This window comes from Varanus komodoensis, unplaced genomic scaffold, assembly GCF_004798865.1.
Source record: "Varanus komodoensis strain SLA01 unplaced genomic scaffold, ASM479886v1 scaffold2, whole genome shotgun sequence".
Lineage (NCBI taxonomy): Eukaryota > Metazoa > Chordata > Lepidosauria > Squamata > Varanidae > Varanus > Varanus komodoensis.
In genome coordinates, this window is record NW_025335568.1 from 27,355,309 (window position 1) to 27,378,532 (window position 23,224).

General features: G+C 40.4%; 2 protein-coding genes across 6 annotated transcripts in view; one reads left to right on the plus strand and one right to left on the minus strand.

The window, feature by feature from the left end:
• LOC123022660 (sarcoplasmic reticulum histidine-rich calcium-binding protein-like) overlaps positions 1 to 961 on the plus strand; it is a 6,606-nt gene extending 5,645 nt beyond the window's left edge. Inside the window, exon 4 of the mRNA XM_044428532.1 lies at positions 19 to 961. Coding sequence (XP_044284467.1) covers positions 19 to 379 — 361 coding nt within the window. The 3' untranslated portion in view covers positions 380 to 961. The remainder of the gene's footprint in view (positions 1 to 18) is intronic.
• Positions 962 to 5,896: 4,935 nt separating this feature from the next.
• The window catches only part of PDE5A (phosphodiesterase 5A), a 95,045-nt gene continuing 77,717 nt past the window's right edge, over positions 5,897 to 23,224 (minus strand). For all 5 annotated transcript variants that reach the window (XM_044428280.1, XM_044428279.1, XM_044428281.1 and 2 more), the window contains exons 15-21: positions 19,869 to 19,956; positions 18,472 to 18,572; positions 18,214 to 18,291; positions 17,042 to 17,105; positions 15,736 to 15,810; positions 14,769 to 14,852; positions 5,897 to 11,733 (exon numbers count right to left, since the gene is read on the minus strand). In XM_044428280.1, coding sequence (XP_044284215.1) covers positions 11,596 to 11,733; positions 14,769 to 14,852; positions 15,736 to 15,810; positions 17,042 to 17,105; positions 18,214 to 18,291; positions 18,472 to 18,572; positions 19,869 to 19,956 — 628 coding nt within the window. In that variant the 3' untranslated portion in view covers positions 5,897 to 11,595. The remainder of the gene's footprint in view (positions 11,734 to 14,768; positions 14,853 to 15,735; positions 15,811 to 17,041; positions 17,106 to 18,213; positions 18,292 to 18,471; positions 18,573 to 19,868; positions 19,957 to 23,224) is intronic.

Below are 23,224 nucleotides of genomic sequence, written 5' to 3' on the forward strand. Positions count from 1 at the left end.
CGACGAATCCGATGAAAGCCATGACAAAGACGATGATTCAGAAGAGCACAGGAGAAGGAGGCGCAGAGATGTCAGAGGGGAATCAGATGAGAACAGCGATGAAGACGACGACGCAGATGAGGATTCCCATGAGCACAAAAGGAGACCACGCAAGGATGACAGCGATGAATCCGATGAAAGCCATGACAAAAACGATGACTCAGAAGAGCTCAGGAGAAGGAGGCGCAGAGATGTCAGCGGGGAATCAGATGAGAACAGCGATGAAGATGATGACGCAGATGAGGATTCCCATGAGCACAAAAGGAGACCACACAAACACGACAGTGACAAATCTGATGAAAGCCATGGGAAAGATGACGATAACACAGATGACGCCTAAGGAAAGCACCCAAAGATAGCTCGCAGGGATGGCATCAATGAGTCTGACAGTTTTGATGCAGATGATGGTGGTATCACAGAGGGACACTCACGCCATCTTGATGATGTACAGTAATCCAATCTACCGAACTCTGGTTTGTTATGTGAAATTAATTACGATACATCCCAGGCCTGCCCAAGTTAATTGAGGCAATATATTTAATTCATTGAAATAAGGAATAGAGCATATAAAAATCTTTTAAATTATTTTTTGGGAAGATTCCTACAAAGGAAAATTTCACAAATAGTCACTAGTTTAAACTAATCCTGAATTTACCTTTGGCAAATACATATGCAGCTATGCTGAGTTTCAGCAAAATCCACCTGTTCCTTTCCACCAAAGTGCAACAAATTTGCGACACCTTAAAGACCAATAAATTTGTATTTTGGGGTGGTTTTTTTGTTCTTTTTAATTACATGATATAAGGGTATGTCTGTATATAAAGCTTTGTATCCATGCTCCTAAAACCTAAAATGTTTTAATATTATATCAATCTTAATGTTGTAAGATTAATGAAGTCCTATCAATTCTTAAATGTTTAATGAATAAAAGAATAAATATGCAATCCCTCAAATTCATTGCAGTTTTTATTGTCCGAAATATAAGGACAATATTTAGAAATGAAGTGATTCGTTTAAAATTAGTTGCTGCAGGTAAGGCCATTGCACAAGTAGCTCAGCAAATTATTTCTCCATGCATACAAGCCTTCTGACAAAATTTATGTCAGAAATGCTGCATACCTTGTGGTACCTTAGAGAGCAATACATTTATATTTTCATTAATTATTTAAAATTAAAAAAGAGTATATCTGTGTTTAAAGCTATTTTCTTTCCACTATTGATGAGGAAACTGGTGCTTTATTGTTAGATCCCAGCTATAGCATCTCTCAGTTGAGCAAATTATTAATATTTTAGGACATAAGGAACTCCCTGCTAGTATAACCCAGTACTTCACAGACAGATGCTTTTCAATTGCCACCAGTTCTCTTTGAATTCTTTAAACAATCTTAGTAGTGTTCTATAAGAGGCTTAGGTATGAAATTGATGCCAGACTGGAGACAAGATAAACTATTAAACCATTTAATTTACTAAAAGAATCTTTGCCCATATGAGAATACTAATATTTACTTTGGGATTTTTCCAAATGCACTCGACATTCCTTAAGAAATGAGGAGACACTGTTGCTAATACAAAGTTCTTAATGGATTCAGACCAAATTCGCAAAGCCCCCATCTCAGCCAAATACACCCACAAAAGGTCCTGCTCTGGGGTACAGCCTTCCTCTGGCTATCGCAGCTACTCATCCTGGATGCTTGGATTAGTTAGTGGGGCTTTAGTGCTTGTCTGAGTGACATTCTTCTGGCAAGATCTCAGGGCAGCCTCCTGAGCTTAACACAGCCACCTACTCACTGGACCAGCCACACATGGTGTCCTATGGAGAATGGATAGCTTAATCTTGAAGGCTTAATCCTTCACGGAGAGGAAGGCTAGTAAAGCTTCCACCCAGGGTCCTAATTATTGTTTATGCTTCTCATAAAAATACATTTTTGAAGGAAAAACAAATATCTAAATGGATAACTTCATCAGCATATTACATATTAGCTGAGTGATGTCCCCCCCTCAGCAGGTAGAATTCACACTAACTTGTTAAGATAGACATACTGGGAGAATGGTGGACATACCAGTAAGGTCTTAGCACATTAACTAAGGTGAAAAAGAAGTTTTTCAGGCATTAAAGATGATGTGACATGATACCCTGACGATAATGCATATTTTCAGCTTTTAACATTTTATTCAGAATTGATACTCCCCCTCCCCTGCTGCCCCTGGGTCCTTCCCTAGACTAGATCTAAATTTCCCTAGACTAGATCTAAATAGCCTAGTTTTTAATGGTACCTTTGCAGATTAAGGGAAATTATGAATCCAATAACTAATATGAAAACGGGGAAATCATCTGGGCCTTTCTCTGGCTGTGGAATTACAGTCCTATTGCTGAATGCTAATAAAAAAGAACCCAATTCAAAAATAGTGTTGTACAAACAAGCTTGGGAGCTAGAAAGCTGAGAAATGTTTTATACCACTTAACTGGAAATCAAATTCCACAGCCAGAGAAAGACTTTACCTTCTGTGCTACTTATAAACCTATTTCACTGACAGCAAAATATTAACTGCAATCCTGACTGACTTTAGTAAATTATTACAATGTTGGTTTAACTGGATCAGAAGGGATTCATTAAAAATGGGCAGGGGTCTAACACTCTGTTTGATTGTAAATCTGATTGCATTAAATAATGCCAGAACAGATACACCTGCTATTATCTCACTAGAAGTGTAGAAGGCATTTGATAGAATTTATTTTTGCCACATGGAGAAATTTTAGTTTTCCTTCCAACTTTCAGAAATGGGTTAAAATTTTATACGGAGCTTTGGTTTGGACCAATTATGTTTTGTCTGAGGATTTAAAAAAAAAATTGGGAGAGGTGCTAGCTAGGAATGTCCTTTCTCTCTCCACTGATATCAACCTGCATTTGGAATCCAAACATCCATATTTATTAATTTGTGTGCAGTGCTTTAGAAGATATATTTATTCTTTATGCTGATGAACTTCCACTCTTTACTTCAGAATTCCAGTCATCTGTACCAGCTTTGATGCAGATGGTTAATAATTTGGAGTATTTATCTGGCTATGCTATTAACTGGTCAATGTCTGAGGTTGATGTTGAGTGCAGATTACCCACAGAATATTAACTGGCAATTTAGAGAGCACTTGTTCCTAGAGATACATTGAAAATGACTAAGTTAAAATTAAGTAAATTGATTAATGTGATCTCAAGGGACATTGATAGATGGGTATCCTTAAAGCTAGGTTTATGGGGTAGGGTAAATATACTTTAAATGAATGTCAAACCTAAAATTGTTTGTGTTGCATGACATTCCTTTATTTAGACCTGGCAAATACTTTCAGAAGTTTGTGGTGTTTTGTTTTATAAATACATAGTGATATATATAGTGTTGATATATTACAGCCTCTTAGACATGTTATATGCACATTTTCTCACAGTATGCAGGGTACACTTCAGGGATAGCCTGGGTTCAGTAATCTATGCTCTGGTAATCTCTGAATTAGATTACTACAATGCCATCTACATGGGGCTTCCCTTGAAAATGGTTCAGAAGCTGCAGCAGAATGCAGCAGCCAGACCAACGGCTGAGCTCTGTAGGTCCGAACACGTAAGATGGGGCCTGGCCCGTTTGCTTCTCGTCTTGATTCAAGGCGCTGGTTTTAAGCTATAAAGCCTTACCTGAACGTAGGACCGCAATACTAGTTGGAGCACCTCTCCTAAATGCAATGTGCTCAGACACTGCGCTCAACCTCTGGGACATTCCTCTGAGAGCCAATTGCAAGGGAAGCATGGAGCATGGCGACAACGGGGAGGACTTTCTATATGGACGCCCCCCCCCCCCGCAGTTGGTGCAGAATTTGTCATCTTTTGAGGTTAAGATGCCGCCCTTTTCCAAGGCTTGAGGGGGTTTCCCCACAGGTGTTGTGCAGAGTTATTCTTTGCCATTGTGATGTAATATTTCTATTGCAATTTTTATTTAGATTGTTGTAAACTGCCCAGAGAACTTTGGCTGTGGGGCAATATAGAAACAAGCAAACACAAACAAAGAAACAAACAAACGTTCCCACAACTTCACCATTTTCTACTTTGGGACGAACAGGCTCATTGTGGTAACGCTCCGTTCACCCACCATCTCCTTCCCTCTCCGTCCTCCAGGTGGTATCCAAGGACTGCAGGGAAGAATGAGGCGCCTTTCTGTGGCAGCCACGACTTGACTTTGGCTTGCTGTGGCTGTCGAGCAAGCTCTGCTGCACAAACAGGGCTCGTGCCCTGAAGCACGACGGAGAGGACAGGGAGCTATCAGGCACCCCCTGCCCCCTCCTGCTCCACTGGAGCAACGCGGGATGCCTGCTGTGCCCTCACACAAAATGGGGGAAATCTTTCTGGAAGGGATGTGAGTCGGCAGCAAGGGTGTGACTCAGCCGGGCAGGGCTGCAGAAACCCCCCTCTGCCCTCCCCACACATGCATAAGCAAGCGACTCGCCCCTCTACCCCTCAGCATGAGCCAGAGGGAAGCCTCTTATGCATGCAGGTGACCACGCAAGAGGGTCTGGGCAGTGCTGCAGAAAAAGTGTTCAACTGATTTCCCGCCACATGCACCAGAGGGAAGATCCTCCGGTATGTGTGCCAGCAAGCAGGAAGGCTGAGATTCCCCAGGAATCGCCATCTCACTGCCGCTTCCCAGAGAGGCATCCCGGGCCCAGCGCCTTTCTGGCAAGCGGCTGTGGTGAAGGGGAGGCAGCAACCACCCTCTTTCTTGCTCCCAAGCCCCACTTCGCAGGAACCTGGCCGAGGACATCTCTCCGAGGGCAAGCAGGAGAGAGAACGAGGGCAAGCAGGAGAATCCACTGGACACCATCTTCTATTTTATCCTCTCAACAACCCTGTGTGGTAGGCCAGGCTGAGTCACTGAGTGGCCCAAAATCGCCCTGTGAGCTTATGGCCAAGTGGGGATCAGAACCCAGATCTCCCTAGTCCCTGCCAAGACTCTTGCCATTACACCACACCGGTCCTTGGCCAAGGTATTGTGAAATGGGTGATCATACCAACTAATCAAATGGCATTTCAACCACCTGTTCTGTCCTTCCTACTCTTATTTCAGCAGAACTAGCCAGCATTTAAAAAAAAAAAGCATTTTCTATGTACATGTATTTGATGTGGTTTCATTCTTTAAGAAGCCTGTTTTGGGGGAGGATGAAATCAGTGACTTTGCCTATTTGCAGCTGTGTGGAGTCAGCTGCCACAGTAGGCTCACAAGACTTCCCCCGAGCTTGCCTGGGAAGGGTGCAATGACAATTTATGGCCGGATCAAGCGCAGTGTCCTTCCATAGGGGTCTCAGCCAGCAAAGTATGCTCCCACACGTGATTTCTGTTGCTCCTCGGTAACTGTAATTTGAGCTCGACTTATGCTTCAATATCCCTTTATGCCACTTCTTTTTGTTTTTAAACATGTTTTTGTTTTATGTTTGCATTTTGATTCCTGTATTTAAAGGAAGAATCGCTGCAACTGCATGCCTTGTATATCTACAGAGTGCTGTGAAATGCGACTTTAGTGCCAACTAGTAGTTCGCACTTGCTAAGAAACACTGTGCTTTTGCTTCCTCATTTAACAGAAACTATTCTGAAATGGAGCAACAAAGATGCCCAGAGATTGTGTTTATGAACTTAAATACAGTAAAATACAAACCATGGTATTTTGCATATACACAAAACATCTAGTTTTAAAACTTTGAAAATGCCTCTCAACTCCTGGATCCTGGCACCTGTTGGATAAACTTCCATTTATCGAAACTCAAGCTTTTACACAGGCCAAACACTCTGTCACATTCATCGGTTATAAAGTGAAAACAACAAAATAGCCATCTTCTTGCATTTATTGTAGAAAGCATGGTATAATAAAAAGCCCAAAGAAGTCAACTGAGGAGTCATTTTAGAGAAAATTACCTGGCTGAATATTTTCTTTCTCAGGCTGCACAATACATTTAAAAAGGGACAAATCTTTTAATGAGTTTAAATAAAGTGTGACTCAAACACAACAGAATGTCAAGCTTTCAGAAACTTACCAGAGTTAAGATGCTTTTACAAGAGAACACCAAATGCATCCATCGTAAATGACCTGGCCTAGTATAAAAATACTGCGCTTAGAAACTAAATATATTTGTTCAAATGATTCCAAAAGGTGGAAGTTTCTCAACACATCAAGCAGTGACAAAGTGTTCAGGATTTCTATGAACTATAAAATACTGTATTTCACAAGTATGTACAGTGTTTTCACTACATTCTTAAGAGATGCATACATGTCTGCGTTTTGTGGTATTTAGAGAAGTCAATGCATAACTTCAATTACACCTTTAAAATCCCAATGGAATCACAAGGGCTGACTGACCATACTGAATAACTGGGTTAATTTTATTGAAGTTGAGAATTTGGTCCAGAGCTTTTATCAATAAGCAGAGGTGATATGGAATCAATACATTTTGGAAGCTGCTTGATAGTGAGTCAGACCATTTGTCTACTCAGCCCAGTAATACTGGCACTAACTGGTAGTTCTTCAAAGTTTCAAGCAGGAGGCTTTTGTTTTCTTGCTTTACCTGGAACTGGTTCTTCTGCATGCAAAGCATGTGCTCTGTCACTGCTCTGCAGCCCTTCCTTATCCTCTCTACAAGTCTCAGATTTGGCCCAGTCGGATTTAATGAGTACTGTAACAACTTAAGATACACATGGGAGACATAACAATATGTATACCATCAACTGAAAGCTAACTGTATTCACTGAGTTGAAGCCAGCTATTGAGTTAACCTGCTTATTCATAGATATTTTCAAACCATGGTGCTTATTTACAAGTAATACAAAATATACCTGGCTTAAATAAAGTTTTCAGATAAGATTCTGTACCAAAGATTTCACATTTTGTCTAGTATCAAATACTAATTCTTCAATGTTATAAGTTGCAATATCCTGCTATAGAATAGCACACCTTAGAAATGGCAACAGCCATAACCTATTTTCAGGCCTATTCTACGCATGCAGTCTTCACTGGATGACTACGACTCCAAGTGACAACTTGCATATGAGAAAGAGAAAATGCCATAGATTCAAGTTTCTCATTACTGTAAGTTTAGAGTTGGATGCACATTCTCACATGTTAAGTGGTTGACTGTTGAGGAAGAAAGTGGCTTATAAGCATAAGAACACAAGCTCATGGGGAAAACAAGCGTTCAAGGGGCTTCCCTTGAACGCCTATCACTTTGGGGCTCACTGTTCCTTAGGAATCTAATATCCAAAATAAAATAGCTATCTTCACTTTGAAGCTCATCCCACCTCCCACCTCAAAACCTACCCAGACCATTGGTTAGAATCTTTGGAAACAGCAATATGTTATGTATTTCAGTGACAAAATGCCCACAGACTGTACATCTAAAACCCTTAAGTCTAGATGTAAGCAATCTCTCGTGCCATCTGTCCTCACAGTCAACTGAAAAACAGAAACATACACAAGTTCTTCCTTTTCAGTTCAGCTTAAGAATTATACTTTTCCTTTACAAGCCACGCTGACATTTTCAAAGGTGCACTTTCTGATTTCTTTGCAATTCATTTGGGGCAGAGGCTTCCAGCAGCGCATAGGATGCCGTAATATGGAGACTGGCAACTAGTAGCTTCAGCCTCTTTTAAGTTGCAGAAGTGAAATCCTGGAAAGAAATTCTCCCTGAACTCAGCTACTAGGTGGTACATAAATAACAACAACAACAAACTCTTGACAGCCTTTTCGAACCTGAATGAAATCTAAGATCAGAGTGTAACAACCGATATACATGTCCTAAATCTCTGGACACATATTTGGGAGTAACCACCATTGAACTCAGAGGGGCTTACTTCATAGAAAACATGTATAGGATCTGACCCCTCATTTTCAAGATTTCCATTACGGATGAACACAGGTCACTTAGATTGTGTTCCATGTCTAATGTGCATTCATATAGTCACTTAACAGGGCCTTTTAGAAAGCTGCAACAACGCTTTTGAGCACACAACATCAAAGAAAGTAAAACACAACTAAAGAGGTCTTGCTCTTCTTTAGAACTATATTTAAGCAGTGGTGTGGTCCCTAAACTGTGATCTGAAGAGATACAAGTGAATTTATTGACTAGAAGAACATTTGCACTTAACCGTGTTCTAACCAACTTGCCCATATGAACAAGGTAATGAAATGTGTTAGGAATAAGCATATTAAATACTATTAATAACATACCCTTATATATGTGATTCAGATTCTAATCTGGTATAGTCACTTTTATGGAGAGACACACATTTCAGAGAATGGTATGTACTCCAGATCCAGTAGCCTGCAATATACAAGAACTCAGAGATCTCTGTTTGAACTACTATGACAAATAAGATGCATCAGGCAATATTAAAATACTTCACTTAGAGGAAATGTATGTTGCCATCAGCTGTCATTTCTCTTCACTGATCTGCCAAGAGCATTGAGCGACCTACTTAGCTTCAGAATGCTGCTTAGTGCTGGAGGCTGATGAAATTCTATTGATTTATTATCAGCATCACAACAAAGTAGTTATTAAGGTCAACCATTAAGTTTCTTATTCTTTTTATATTATGTACATGTGTAATTATAAAGAATACTTAGTGGCTAAGGAGGCAAAACAAAAATGTCTTTTACCAGGCTAACTCTTGGCCTTAAAATGTTGTGATCAATAAATGCTGTGATCAATCAATGCTGGATCCTCACTAACTTTAGCCAAACTGTTAAACTGCAGAAAGGCATGCCTTGACCAACAATATTGAGATCAATGCTTTGCTGTTCTTTTACTGTATACCGCTGACATAGTAGCACAGATATTAGCTCTACCATAAAAAAGTAAAACCTTGTCACTGCTAGTAAGAAACCTATATTTAACACTAAACATAAAGTCATCCAGCCTGGTAAGAGTTATTTCTTTTCGGTATATGCAACATCATTTCAGTAATAATGCATTCTGAAGACCTACAATAGGTTTGATCCAGGACCTGTCTTCTTCAAGACGAAGGAACATTCTTCCCTGAGATCAAGAGCTTCAAACTTGCTTTTTGGAGATTCCCCTCAGCTAACCCTATTCAGCAGTGTGTAGCAATTTCAGGGAACTGACAGGTCTGCGTTGGAAGGAAGGGGAAGGAAATCCTACTTCTGCCAGTGAAGTTGATCCACATAAATTTGGAACCAGACACATGAATTCATTGATAGTTACAACTAACTTGAATTAACAACTGTACAACAGAAAACTGTACAATGGTGAGACTGTTGCAGTTAGCAGGTGTAAAAGCACAGTACGATCCTTCCGGGATTGTGCCACTTCAGACTGCAGATGGTAGACTGAATATTCAAATACACTCCCATCTAAAAGATAAAACATCCCTTTACACGGGAAAGCTAGCATGTCGAAGAGTTATTTTTAGCCTACTTACCTACCTGTCATGCCAACTGCCTTTGTGCAGGGAGTCTTTTTATATGGTGGAGCTTTCAACATGCAATTACACACTGCATCCCAGACTGATGCAACATAATTAGGGAGAAGGACTGGCCCAAGTGATTTTTATGAAAGAGCAAGATGGCTCTTAGGCCTTGGATATGGAAAACAGAAGAAACTGGTCAGGTAGCACTTTTATTGAATAAATATTTGAGCATTGGTATGTGCATTTTATTTTACTGTCTGACACTATGAAAGAGCAATCCCTAGGATTATAAAAATGGAAGTGGGCAAAAATGTTGACAAGGAAACATATCACCATTGTCAAGTATCTTGTGCGCTCCCTGCATTTGGAACTTCAATTCCCAGGCCAACAGCCCCATTACATAGAATGGAAGAAGTGGTTCTAAGGCTTTTTCTGACTGCAGCCACGTATTACACAGGTTAGTGACTCTGCCTGTTATGGAGGTAAAACCAGTAGCGAATCATTTGGAATGTTCAAGAGACAGCTCATATTAGCTGTTCATAAAGATTAGGCAAAATCTCTTACTCAAACCTCATGGTCCTTCAAACTGAACTCTTTCACATTCTTGTGTTATGCTAAGAAGAACGAGCCATAAGGAGCTTGTTCCTCATTAGCACTGCAAGAAGAGAAGGCTTGTTCCTGCTTTGCAAAAACTAAAAATAAAATTTAATACTGAGCAAAAATAAATGCAAAATATTTGACAGTTGTGCTCATTTATCCTAAAAAGTACTACATATGTGAAAATGATCCTTTCAGACATCTGTTTGCAGCCAAAGTTGTATCCACAAACAAAGTTTACTAATCAAAACCTTGGTTTTGTAGGCAGTAAGACTGTATTTTAAGATAATTTTTGACTGCTTTTGAACTAATATTCTTTGACTTATTTAAAGCTATCTTTCTAAGTTAGCACTCCCTGAAGTGCTCTCAGCTGTTTCCACTTGTGCTTACTGTTTTAAGACTTTGGGGTTATGATTGTTCCAAGTCAATGGTCCTATGAAAAGTCAAAAACAATCATCTTTCCAAAATTCGCTCATAAAAACTCTCAATTAGAAGCAGTTGTCTTTAAGTAGTCTCAGCTGTTTTGTATCTCTAATATCTTTGATCTGATTCTATTTTATGATATCCAGAGCAATTCTTATGTTCTGGAAAAGGCCCATTTTTCTTCACCTCTCCACATCATCTCACTTATTCCTTTGTTTCTCTGTTTCCTTTGCAGGATCCCATGAAGTTTGCCTGCTAAGGAATAAGTCCATCACACTGAAAATAGCCCCCATATTCATGCAGCCATCTCTTACCCTGTCTCTGTTCTCCTTTTCTTTCAACTTTGCATCTGAGAGGTTCTTCCTGAGCCAAGAACCACTAAGCAGTTAATCTGCAGACTTCTCACAGTGGTCCTGGCCTGCTCAAGTTCCTTTGGTTGAAGCATTCTCATGGCAGGGAAAAGCAGAGAGGCAGTGCATCCCTCAAGGCACTGGCCATCAGCAATCTGGGGCTTAGTATATTTTCCCCTAAATCACTACCGTTCTTTGCAGTGAGATCACAGGTCCAGCAGCTCCTGAAGTCTACATTTACTAACATGCTTTTTCTTATCTTCAGGCATCTAATGGTAATGTCATTCTTTCATTATTTATAATTACAAAATCAGACAACATAAACAAATGAAAAAGGTGCCAAACATGGTAATCTTGAAAGTACTGGCCACTGACCTAAACTAAAAAACTATGTACAACTCAGAACCAAGAGGCTTCCAAAGCAGTCCTAGGAACTCTCCCTTTCCGTACCAACATAAAAAGCTAAGTTGAGCAAACTGGACCTGCTCACTATTCTCCCTTGTATAAATGAAATATTGGAAATATACAGCTATAATACATCATACACATTGAAACGTTCACATCAGGCTTTTGAAAGCTGTGCAAAAATATACGTCTCTTGTTATTTAAAATACAGCAGTGGCAAATTATACACCTATTTCATACAGTGTCTAGCCAAACATTAAGTATATTCAAATTGCTTTAGATAAATATATATTTCTGTAAACCAACATTTCTTAACATTTCTAAGTGCTATCTCAGTTCCGCTTGGGTTGATTGCTCTCTCCATTGATCAGATTATTTTCTTGCTGCTGAGCCAAAGCTTCCCATTTCTGCCTGTTCTTCTTGCAACCCTCGAGCAAAGGGTAGCAGGCTTCAGAGATGTGTGATAGAGCCTGCACATGGAACAGAAAATCAAAGTTTAGAGATTAGCAGCTGAAGGGAATGCATTCAGAACTGAAGTCCTATGTATACACCTGGCTGAGGGATGCAGTTCATAATTAGAAATGGACCCAGGCATCCCCTGTCCCTGCAGTAAACAGACAAGGTCAGTCATGCCATCAGTTGTGTGGACGGCTAGGGTCCAGGAGAAGCCTACTAGCTTAATATTGTGAAGATCAGGAGTTCTGGAACAGCTTGCCAAATGCCCAAAGATACTAATTGTGACTGAACTTACTAGTTACTTGTAATGAGCACACAAGTAATTGCTCTGAGAATTATGCAGGCTTAAAATCTAAATAATTCTTCCCTGTGGCAAAAAAAGATGTTTCATTCATGGGTAGTCTTCATATTACCTAAGAAATAAAAAATGTTTCCCTGAATGATGTGCATTGTCCTGGATACACCAAAATCAACTCCAATGTTCCATGAATAAACTAATAAATATTTGTAAATACTGTTCCATACTCCCTTGCATGCTGAGAAATCTGAGGCAGCGTGACCTTGTCTTGGCTTTAGATGAGAAAGTACTGGAGAGTTATGGCATCCTTGTAATATTTACTTTATCACAATCAGTGGAAGAACCAGCTTTCAACAGGTCGGCACAGCCCTTACTTTGATACACCCAAGTCTTAAAGCGATGTTGCACAGGTGTCAGAATGAAACACATCAAGCCCACTCCGTGTGAGTGAGAAGGTACCTTCTGGCACTCACAGCCCCTCCTGCAGGGCACTGCTATAACTCTGTTGGGGAAGGGGTCTGTTCACTCCATTCCCTTGGGAGGTGGCTGCTCCACAGTAGCAGGGAGAGGGCAAGAGTGGAACTCTGCCCCCTCTGACTGCTCCATCCTGGCTTCAGATGGTGTAGACTCTGCAGCTCTGCGCTAGTTAGGGAAATCTGCCACCTAGTGACTGTCAATAGTACTTCAGGCTGCAAAATACATGGATACAGTCAATTTAATTAAAAGTAATCAGTGCACCAAGTAAAAAGTAAACCAAATGATCCTGAGATATTCACAGCGTCTCCTTAGCATGCCTGCCAAGCTTCAGGTTCATGGTCTTCAGGCACTAGAGACACAAATGTACATCCTCTTTTATTATAACACATGAGTAGGCTATGCATTTGGTCCTGTGGCCACATTTGGTATTTTGAGAAAACATCCCAGGCACCACCACAGAATGGAAATGAAAGCCTTTTACTACATCCAGCTGCCATCTTGATTTCCTAAGAATGTGGAGTCTGATGTGTAGTCCAGAAACACCCATGGGTCACAAAGAGGGAATGGGCTAAATGCCTTCAGTTTGCTCCAAGTGATTCCAGCTGGCAGCAAGGTTCTTTATTATTAAAAATGAAAGAACAACAACAACAACGACAAGGAAAAGAGCACCAGTAAAAATATCAGAGGGCATAGTGGTGCCATGTTGCCAACCTATGATACATGTACAGTGTAACTGGGGAAATACATGTAGGAAGAGCTGTGCTGGATCAGGCCAAGGGTCCATTTAGTCCAGCACTGTGTCACACAACATCCAACGAGCTGTTTGCAGGTTTCCAGAAGCAACACGTGAGTGCAACAGCTCTCTCGTACAAGGTCCTGAGCAACTGGTATAGCAGGCACACTGAATCCAATACTGAAAATACGGCTGTCAGAGTGTGATGAGCGCCACTGACAAAGCCTCTCAGCTCACAAGACAGCTGATCAACAAGGCAAGGGCACCAGGTCACAGGACTCTGCCCCCATTATTAGTCAGAAGGGTAAAGTATAAGGAACCGCAGAAAAGTAAATCCACTACTCTCTCCAGTAGGATAAATTAAGGGATTTGATAAAATCAAAAGCTCCCTAGGTTTTCCAGATGTGATGCACAGAGGCCACGACAAAGGAGGAGGGCATTATTCAGAGGAAGAGGGAAATGATCTCTTAGAAGGTGCCCATTCCTTGAAGGGTGAGCATGTACCCTCTAGTAGGGCAAACCGGCCTTGCACAGGCTGCATTCGAACCAGAATGGAACCAGACTGCCAGTGTGTAACACAACAGGAGTCGCAGAGCTGCTTTTAACTGAATCCTGAGTCAACATCCTCCTTTGAAGATCTTCCTCCTTTTCAATCAGTCTACCAGAACCCCAAGATCCAGTTCTTGGTCAGTTATACACATTCATAAGGATATTCTAGCCCCGGGTACAATTTTGACAATCCTCCAACTGCATCCCAATTTTAGCTAACTTTTGCTATATGTTTCTGTCTTCTGCTCTCATATCCACCCTACAGTGGCCCCTGATTACACTCCTACAAAAGAATTACACATGCCAGGGAAATATCCACAACAATTAAAAGAATATTAAGGTTTCTATTAAGGGAGTTTAACCTCTATCTTCCAATATCCAAACTCTCACCTATTCCCAGTAATCAGAGAGCAAACCCAGACACTACTTCAGGGATCTTTTTTTCACTTTTAGTTGGACAGCTCTGATCAATACTGCTTCTTAATTCTGTAACTATCTTCAAAGCCATTTGCTTCTGAGTATTTCCTTTGAAACTAACTGGGATTCTTTCTCATATGCCATCAAAGGATTGAAAACTTGGATTATCAATTCAGACAGATAATTTCACCTCCCAGGAGTGGTGATAGGTACCGAAACGGTCTGGAGTCCATGCCCACAGCACAAAACCAGACCAAAACATTAATTTGCATGCACTTTAAAGTCTGTGAAAGCATCTGCACAGCCATCTTCTAAAGATACCTGTACTTGTTTTTTTTTTTAAATTGAAAGGAAGGCAGTATTTAAATAAACAAAAAATATCAGGCATATAGATTCAAGGGTGGGGACAGCAGAAATGAAATGTAGGCAAAAAGCTGGATAATCTAGGGGATCAGATGCAGTAGAGGTCATCAAGGTACATGTACTTTTATTTTTGAATTGAATTACCTACAATTGCAGGTAATGCAGATGAAATCTCTCCTTATCACACAGGCTGTTTAAAAAACAAACAGTACCTCATAGAGTTGTAAGCAGATGGCATCAATGAATCCAACTTGCATGCTGGGGATTTTGTTTTTCTTCTCTCTGTTCATTAAATCCTGGAAAATCACACAAAATTCATGTTAAGGGAGCACTAGTTATGTATTTGCCAGAAACACAACCTGGTTCAGCCACTTATATAAGTTAAGTAGCATATGTGACTACAGCATCGTATTACAGTCACAATCTTCAGCTGGTGTGCCCCCACAGGTGTTGCCCTGGGTTCAAATCCCACCTAATATTGCTAAGTTTTAGGCAAGTCATATCCTAGCAACTCTTGCTCTTTCATCTGTACAATAGTTCCATTAATTGACTTTACAGGTATGCTGTGAAGACACAATTATTCATAATAATACCACAAGTGGAACTTTTGAAGTGAGTGATTTCAAGTTCACACAAACAAATCTCTGAAAATACATAAGGCTGGTGCAAATAGTTATTGCTGGAAAATACTTCTCTTTATGATGTTCATTCCCATACTTAGCAGAAAATGCATTTTTGTAAGAGGCAAAACCAAGTTAACTATAACTGATGAGAAAAAAGAAATAATGCTCATTTCTGGCATTTCTTGCACACCTATATTGCTTAATCGTGGATGTTTAGACAATGCTGTGATTGTTTAATTGCATTTGTTTTTCCAGAGCACCTGAAGTATCATTTTAGATGGAGGGAAATGGCACTGTTTCTCTTTGAGGGTTTGAACTATTCAGCACAGCCCCATCTAGAGGTTATATAGCAGAAAAGCAGGAAAGGAAAAGCTCTATGGAAGAACTTGGAATCACAATTCAGCGATTAAAGTGATTTAACAACCTCATATGGAAAAGCTCTTGCTGCTAAAGATGCTACATGAGGAGGTCTACACTGGCTTCTATACATGGAAAAATCACAATCTAAATGCATTTGTTGGGGGAGAAAAGTTCTTTAAAGATGATATTTACTTACAGTTGGTTCTATGTTGAGTTCTTTTCTCTCCTTATCTCCTTGGTCAAAGAATTCTGCAGCAACAAGCTCAGCAATCTGCATTTTTAAAAACAGAACTATCTGAACCACTTTGCTAGTTTTCATAATTACTATTGCATTACAATAAAATATATAACAATATAAAGCAATATAAAACAATATCAAAATGGCCATGAACCATGATGAGGGTTAAACATAATTTTTTATCTTTAGAAATTGAAATAAAATGTATACAATAGCTAACAAAAAGGAAAAGTATACACTACTATACAATATTTAGAAGAGCCATTTCCCAAGCATTCTTCCAATGTTTTTTAACACATCAGATAAGCTTTGGTGCCATTGGTTTGTACTTCTGCCAGAGCTCTGGTAGTCACTTTAGTGGGAACATGCTTTTGCTTCCAACAAATGCCAATTAGTATCTGTGCTCTCAAACAGTATGTGATCAATAATTTTCTCACTCATCCTTACTATAGCATCTTTTCTCAAAAAGTACATCTCAAGTTTTTTTTTTTTAAAGAATCTGCTTGAAAATCTGCTTTCATCTGTTTTCATCTGCAGCTAAATAAAGATAACATTCATTTAATACCACCAGATTTGAGTCTGCTTCTCCAGGGATAACAACTGAAAGCTGAACCAGCAGTAGCTGCATTCAGGAGAGAGGTAAGAAGGAAGATGGTGTTCTGTTTACTCATGCGACAGAAGGACTCACATAACATGTCTCTTCCCCTTCAGAGCATCTGCCCTTCCTCAACCTGGCACCACACCTCACCCTCTTCACCAGAATCCGCTCACTGCTGAGCATTTTCAGGGGACTAGAAGACAGCTACAGAGAGCAGGGAGTTGTGGATATTTACTTCCGCCAGCAAAATTGCATGCACCTAAATCTGAATCCATACCTGTTATTTTCATATGGCTCTATCTTCGGTCACGTGCAACCAGATGGACAGTGACAGACTTCTCCACTTCAGCCCCTTAAAAATGCTTTACAGAGGGTTGCAGGGAAGTATTCAGTAGCAGAGGGAGTAGAATATCCCAAAACTGGGCTGAGTTACCTATTGCAAGCATTTTCAGGAGACTGGAGGGCTGCCATGAGAGGAGTGAAAGGGAAATCCACTTCTGCCAGTCCAGCTGCAGCCATTTAAATCTAGATCTTGCCCTATGGCTCTTAGTGCAATCTACAGAAGGCAACAGGTTCACAAAGGAACAAGATGTTGAGGGAAATGGAAGCAAGACCCTTTGACAGGCACTCAAGAATAAGGCGTTTGGGGCTTTTGGCAACACGTACCCGTTTCTGAACTGGCCATGGTTTTGTTATTGCTGACAGGTCACATGCAGTCATCAGCATTGCCCTGCAAAGACCAAATAGACATGGTTTTAGGCATTATAAAGAGCATTCTTTCTTGACAAGAAGTGAAAAATAGCTGCAGTACCTCCCAATACCAGCTGGCACCTCCCAATTGCCTCTTAAGAGCTCTGTTTTGATTACATACATAGCCATCAGAAGGTAGCACAATTAGAATTGTGTTTGTGTAGTGTGTCATCTTTCTTCTCTCTCCGAGTTATTTCTGGAATAGCATTGCCAAATAAAATTCATTCCTTTGTGATGACTATAAACAGAATGAATAGGCCCAACTTTTTCCAAGGGAAAAATAATCTTTGCTGACAACAGTGGGGTGTTTTTAGTTCCTGTCCCATTAATAATGGGAATGAGACCCATGCAATTTTCAGTGTTCTGAAATTAGATCAGTGTAATTCCCGTAATTACTGTATGTGGCTGGATGTGGATTGGATAAATTTAACATAAGACCATAAGAAGAGCTCTTTTGGATCAAACCAAGGGTCCATCTAATCCAGCATTCTGTTCACGCAGTGGCCAACCAGCTGCCCATGGAAAACACACCAGCACAACATGGCTTGCCAAACTCACTGTACACTGGTGAGGAGAGCTAAGTGAGTCCTCACATGTTCAGGTCAACACCAGCTGACCCACATCTGGCCAAATGTAGAAGGTCATATGACTTCTTCCCTACTTTTACATGCAGTGTTGTCCGGCAGAGTTGTGTTAAATTGGTGATGAATTCAACACAGTTGCTTCAGGACTAACACTCTGCAGGGAGAACTATGGTTACTTCAGCCTAACTTTTCTTGGGCAGAATAAATAATCTTCTTGAAACTTAAGTAACAGATCAGTGCCCCAGGACAATGCACCTTCACCAAAGGAACAATGTGCTATTTTGTGAAACATTCTACGCCCAATTAGGAAGGCTCACATAACCACAAGGTGCCATTTGTTCATCAACATTCATTAGAAAAGTTCTTCTTGTTCTCTTACAGCCCAGCCCCTCAATCAATCAAATCAAAGCCCTGATACTCCTGGCCAGAACACTCAACAAAACATGAGCTGAAGTCTCAGAAACCCACATACTGTATTGTACAGGAAGGGCCTTTTTAACTTACAAAAATAACTCCTTTTGATAAGGGTCTTCCAGGTTAAACTGCTTCTTTCTCAAAAGTTCAAAAAATTCTCCTCTTCTCCTTAAAACATAATAAAATATTCATTACTTACTACATGCTTCAAAGAGCAGCTGCTGTACAATTTCATATTAATAAGGGGCAATCGAAAAAAGGGAATTAAAAAGTTCCAGAGCCGAATAGTGGCACGGCATGCCCAAGATCCCCACCCCCCACACACAATAAAAAGTAGTTTCAACTTACTTAATGTACAGTGCAAGATCGGTGGCAAGGATAGCTTGTTTGATCATTTTGAGGGTTGCCTTGTATTCTTCAACAGAAAGACCACTAAGAATCTGGTTGCCCTTCACATACAAAAAGTTAACACCATCAAGAAAAATGTCATCAACTTTTTTAATTACACATAGAAAGTTTCACTAATTTGGCAGTTTATCAGTTTCAGATCAGTACCCCGTTTTCCTCAGTGAGCCCGCACAGGTGAAGGAAAAAAGATCTTAGTGTTGCTGGTAAAACTGATATGAGAAGAAATTCCCACATTCCAGGGGCTAATTAGGCCTTAAGAAGGGCACATCATTTCTTCATAAAAGTGCAGTCTTATAGCTGTACCATTTAATTCAAAGAGATGAACTTCCAAGTAAGTGTGCACAGGATTGCAATCCTACTTGGACTTGTTGAAATGAATGGGACTGGACTAAACTTAGACTAAAATTCAGTATAATTCATAACTTCTCAATTGAAAAGATTTTGCTTTGAAAATAAAAACGACTTGTTACCCAAAAGAAAGAATACAAGGGCTGGACCTATTCTATGTAACAACCAGCAGCTCCATCTCTTGGGAGGCTGCATTGGGCTGCTACATGTCGGTTTATGGTTCTTGACACTAGAGCTAAGCCAACATTTTTCTGAAGACATTTTCTGAGTAAATGCCTGAGAATTTTTTTTCACCCTTTTTAGAAAAATGTTACTGAGGGGGTGCATTTGCATGCTTTTTGTGATTGCTGCTGTTTCCCCTTCAACATGCTCTGGAATAATGCTAGATCTGGGTAAATCTGCTAGATCTGAGGCTGCCAAAACAGCCACTGCCACTGCCACTTGCTGTGGGAGCATAACAGAAGAAAACAAAACCATTAGGAGACATGAAAGAAGCTGTGTCAGAAAATTTCAACCATCCTGCAGAAATTACATAAAATGGTGTTATTGTTTCCTCTCCCCTCATTTCTCTACCCAAAAATAAGGTGGACAATTTAGAGATGCTATTACATCACAGCCCCATGTGACACCAAATGTTTTATTGCAGTGTTTTAAAAGAATGAGCATGGAAGACCCATCCAAACAGAATTATGTTTGCACTGATCTACCCAAAACTCTCCCTTTTCTTTGGATCCAAGACAGTTGGCACTGAAAACGACATCAATTAATTCCCTGCAGCATTAACTTGAACGAAATCAAGCTGTATTCAGAATGACATCAAGCAGCATTCAGAAAAGCTTGGTAGTTCTAAGAATGGTTGGCTTTCTCTACCCTGTAAAGGGGTTAAAATATTTAAGAATGCATAATGTCGGGACTCCATCCAAAGCTAAAAATAAAAATGGAACATGCAAGCTTTCCTTCCAGTACATGCAAAATCAAAAGTTATTTACCGGGGTGTTCAGGATCATCAGGCACTGGTCAAAATGATGATGCTCCATGATTGAGTGGCAATACAGCTGGGCAAGAGGGTGCTCACTTCTGAAAGCCCCAAAAGGAAAAAAAAACCATCCACTGTAAGGCCTTGTGACAGTCAACCGTTTCTAAAGATGGTTGAAAGTTGTCTGGGAGGGAACCGCTTCTTTCCCTCCACAGTTGGAACTGATCAAACAGTTTCTGCAGGTCTTTGAAATAACATAAAAACCTATTTACCCAGGGTCCTTCTATTTTTCCCCCTGGATTTAGTAACCAATCAAAATGTGTGATTGCCAGGACCATGCCCTCTCCCAGGAGTCTTCACCCTGACCTCTGGTTCTCCAAAGGTCAGCATGGAAGCATGTTTGTTTCCCATCTCAGCTTCAAGTACTCCAGGTGCTTTGGGAGAGCAGAGCACAAACAGATAGGAGGACTACTGAATGACTACAAAGAAGAATGGTGGATTGAGTACAATTTTAAAATACAAAATCCCCCAAGCTTGTATCCCCGAGTCTCTCACTAACCAAACCACTTCATGTCAAAGGGCTATATTTATAAACAATAAATATTGTATCCTCCATTGATAAGAAAGTGCAGCAAAAAAACCCCCCTACAATAACCAGGGTAGAATCCAAGTGTGGGAACTTTTAAAAACAAACAAATGTAAGGCTGTTAATTTGTTGCATCTACTTCTGATTTTGTAGCAAATGGAGAGCACTACTGCATGAACAGCCTTTCCTTTCTCCCATTATGCTAAATAATCTCTAGGTGGCACTGTGATAAAATGCAATAGTACAAATATACAAGTAAAACATTTTCTTTTGCTTTTACAATTAAATGCCACTTTCTTCTTGCTCTAAAAAACTTGCTGTATGAACTGTTTAGATATAGAAGCAAAACTGGAAGATTACCATATTATCACCACAGAAACAACTGTGAGTAAGGAATTATGAACATATGATAAATGCCTTATGCAGAAAGGCCCCAAGAAACAGGGACAAGCAGCAGACAAGCTGGGATATACACTACCTCATGCCTGTCCTGGTTTAGGGATGACATTCATCTCTTAATATTCCTATCCAATTCTGCCTAGCAAGAATATAGGACTATAATTCCATGAATATGGGCTATATCTGAGTAAATGAGAGACTACATAGTCAAATATGTAATTTGTTACACAGTTACTGATGCTTTTAAGTACTGAAAATGCCTATAAAGTATCTACTACAGACTTTTACAGGTTCTGTAGTACAACAACTCTTCTAAAGGAGTTGTTCAGTGTGTTGGAATTCAGGTGCTACCTCTGCTTTGTACCCACATCTTTTGAGCAGGTTACTTTGTCTTTTGCCACACCTTCCATGGCAGCCATTTTGGGTGGTGTGTGGGATTGTTCTCAAATAGCCGGAAGTGTCCATAGCCCCAAAATATTGCCTATCCCAGTTCTAAAAGATGGGGGAAAGGTTTATGCCAACCAACAGTCCTCTACATTTCCACTGTTTTACCACACACTAGCTTCCCTGCTAGTAAGCCTCACTGAATACAATGGGGCTTAATTCTAAGTAAATATGGATAGGAATATACACTTCATTTTTTGTTCCTCCTGTTTACAGCTTCAATTTTTTAAAACTGTCTTCCAAAAGGAGACACTTCAGCCAAGTGTCCCAAGTCTTCCTACTCCCACAACCCACAAAGGACATAATTAATCCTTATTTTCATCTGTCCTCTCTAGCTAGAGGGATTATTTAAAAATCCATAGAACCATTTTTAGTTTAAAAAGGAAACACTGAAAATGTAATAGTCTCTACTTTGTGGCATGTGTCAGTGTTGAGTTTCACTGCTGACAACATTTTCCCAAGACATTTTTGGAAGGGTGATGATATGTTTCCAGATGTTTTCCAGGAAATATATTCTTAAATAAAGAATATAAAAAATAGCCAACTGGTCCCAGCCACCACAAATCTGCAGGTTGCTGGATTTCTGTGAAGGAAGAGAAGGGATGCTGAGCAGGGAACTGAATGAAGAGTGGAGTCTTCTTTTCATACTATAAGCTAGCCATAGCTGCACTTTCATATAACGTTTTAAACTGGAGGCAAGGGGGGAGCACCATCACAGGATAATGTCGTAATACTAAGTAACCAGGAAAATGTAAGCTCTCTAGACCTCCAAAAGGGCCACATCAATGGAACCTTAGCAATAGTTATAACAGGAGAGAGAGAGAGAGAGAGAGAGAGAGAGAGAGAGAGAGAGAGAGAGGGAGGGAGGGAGGGAGGGAGGGAGAGTTGGGAGGGGGGTCTCTGAAACAAGGATAATCCATATGCCTCTGCTGAGGTTGGGCTACTGAGACATCAGAGTACAGTGCCTGCTAGAATGCTTGTCTGCAGAATGGAACAGACTGGCAGACCCCTCTGTTCACTCATTGTATCTGTTCTGTTTGGGAAACTATGTTTTGTCTTGTTTCTGGTTGCTTTAGGAAGCACAACTTCCAAGTAGCTAGACTGAATAGCAGCTGATAAACTAACATCATATTTTTAGGTTTCTAGACAAACCATAACCAATAATTTCTTCACCAGCAGTAAGAGACTTAGCTAAGAAAAATCTGGCTCTCAACACACTGAAACCAGGATTTTTTGCATGGTTCTCCTCTCCATTTTAGTCTCACAAAAACAAGCCTGTGAGGTAGGTTAGGCTGAGAGTACATGACTGATCCCAAACCAACCAGTGAGCTAGCTAAAGGAGAACTAGAACCCTGATCTCCTGAGTCCCAGTCCAAGACTCTAGTCATTACGTCATACTGGCTCTCATAGCAGACTTCAGTCTACAGTTGGCCAAACCCTGGGTTGAATTTAGGGGCACCGCCAGCTAGACTGAGACATCAAGAGAAACAGCCTCAGCTACCTGTGCTGATACTAAGGTGTCATCTCTATGCTGAACACAATGACCCATGAGCACAGTGACCATCTACTTCATTGAACTAACAGGCCTTGTGCTGCATGGCAAAGCCCATTTCTGTGATTGCATGGAGACCACGAAGAGGAACTACTCTGCCTATCCTACTTACAGTTGCGAAATGTGGCAACCTGCACAGGCAGCTTGGACAGAGGGCGCTATGGTTGCAAGGCCAATGGTTGTTCACTGTCGCTGGGAATTTGTAATTCATGACTGTTACACTGTCATACTTCTGTAACTTTTCTAATTATATTAATGGCACAATGTGTTAAGTTTTAAAACTGGGGAGTCGGTGAGACCCCACAGGCATTTCTGTAAATTACTTGACACTGACAGCTACTATGCAACTCTGCTGTTCTGCTGGAAAAGGGCAAGGCATCCATGAAGA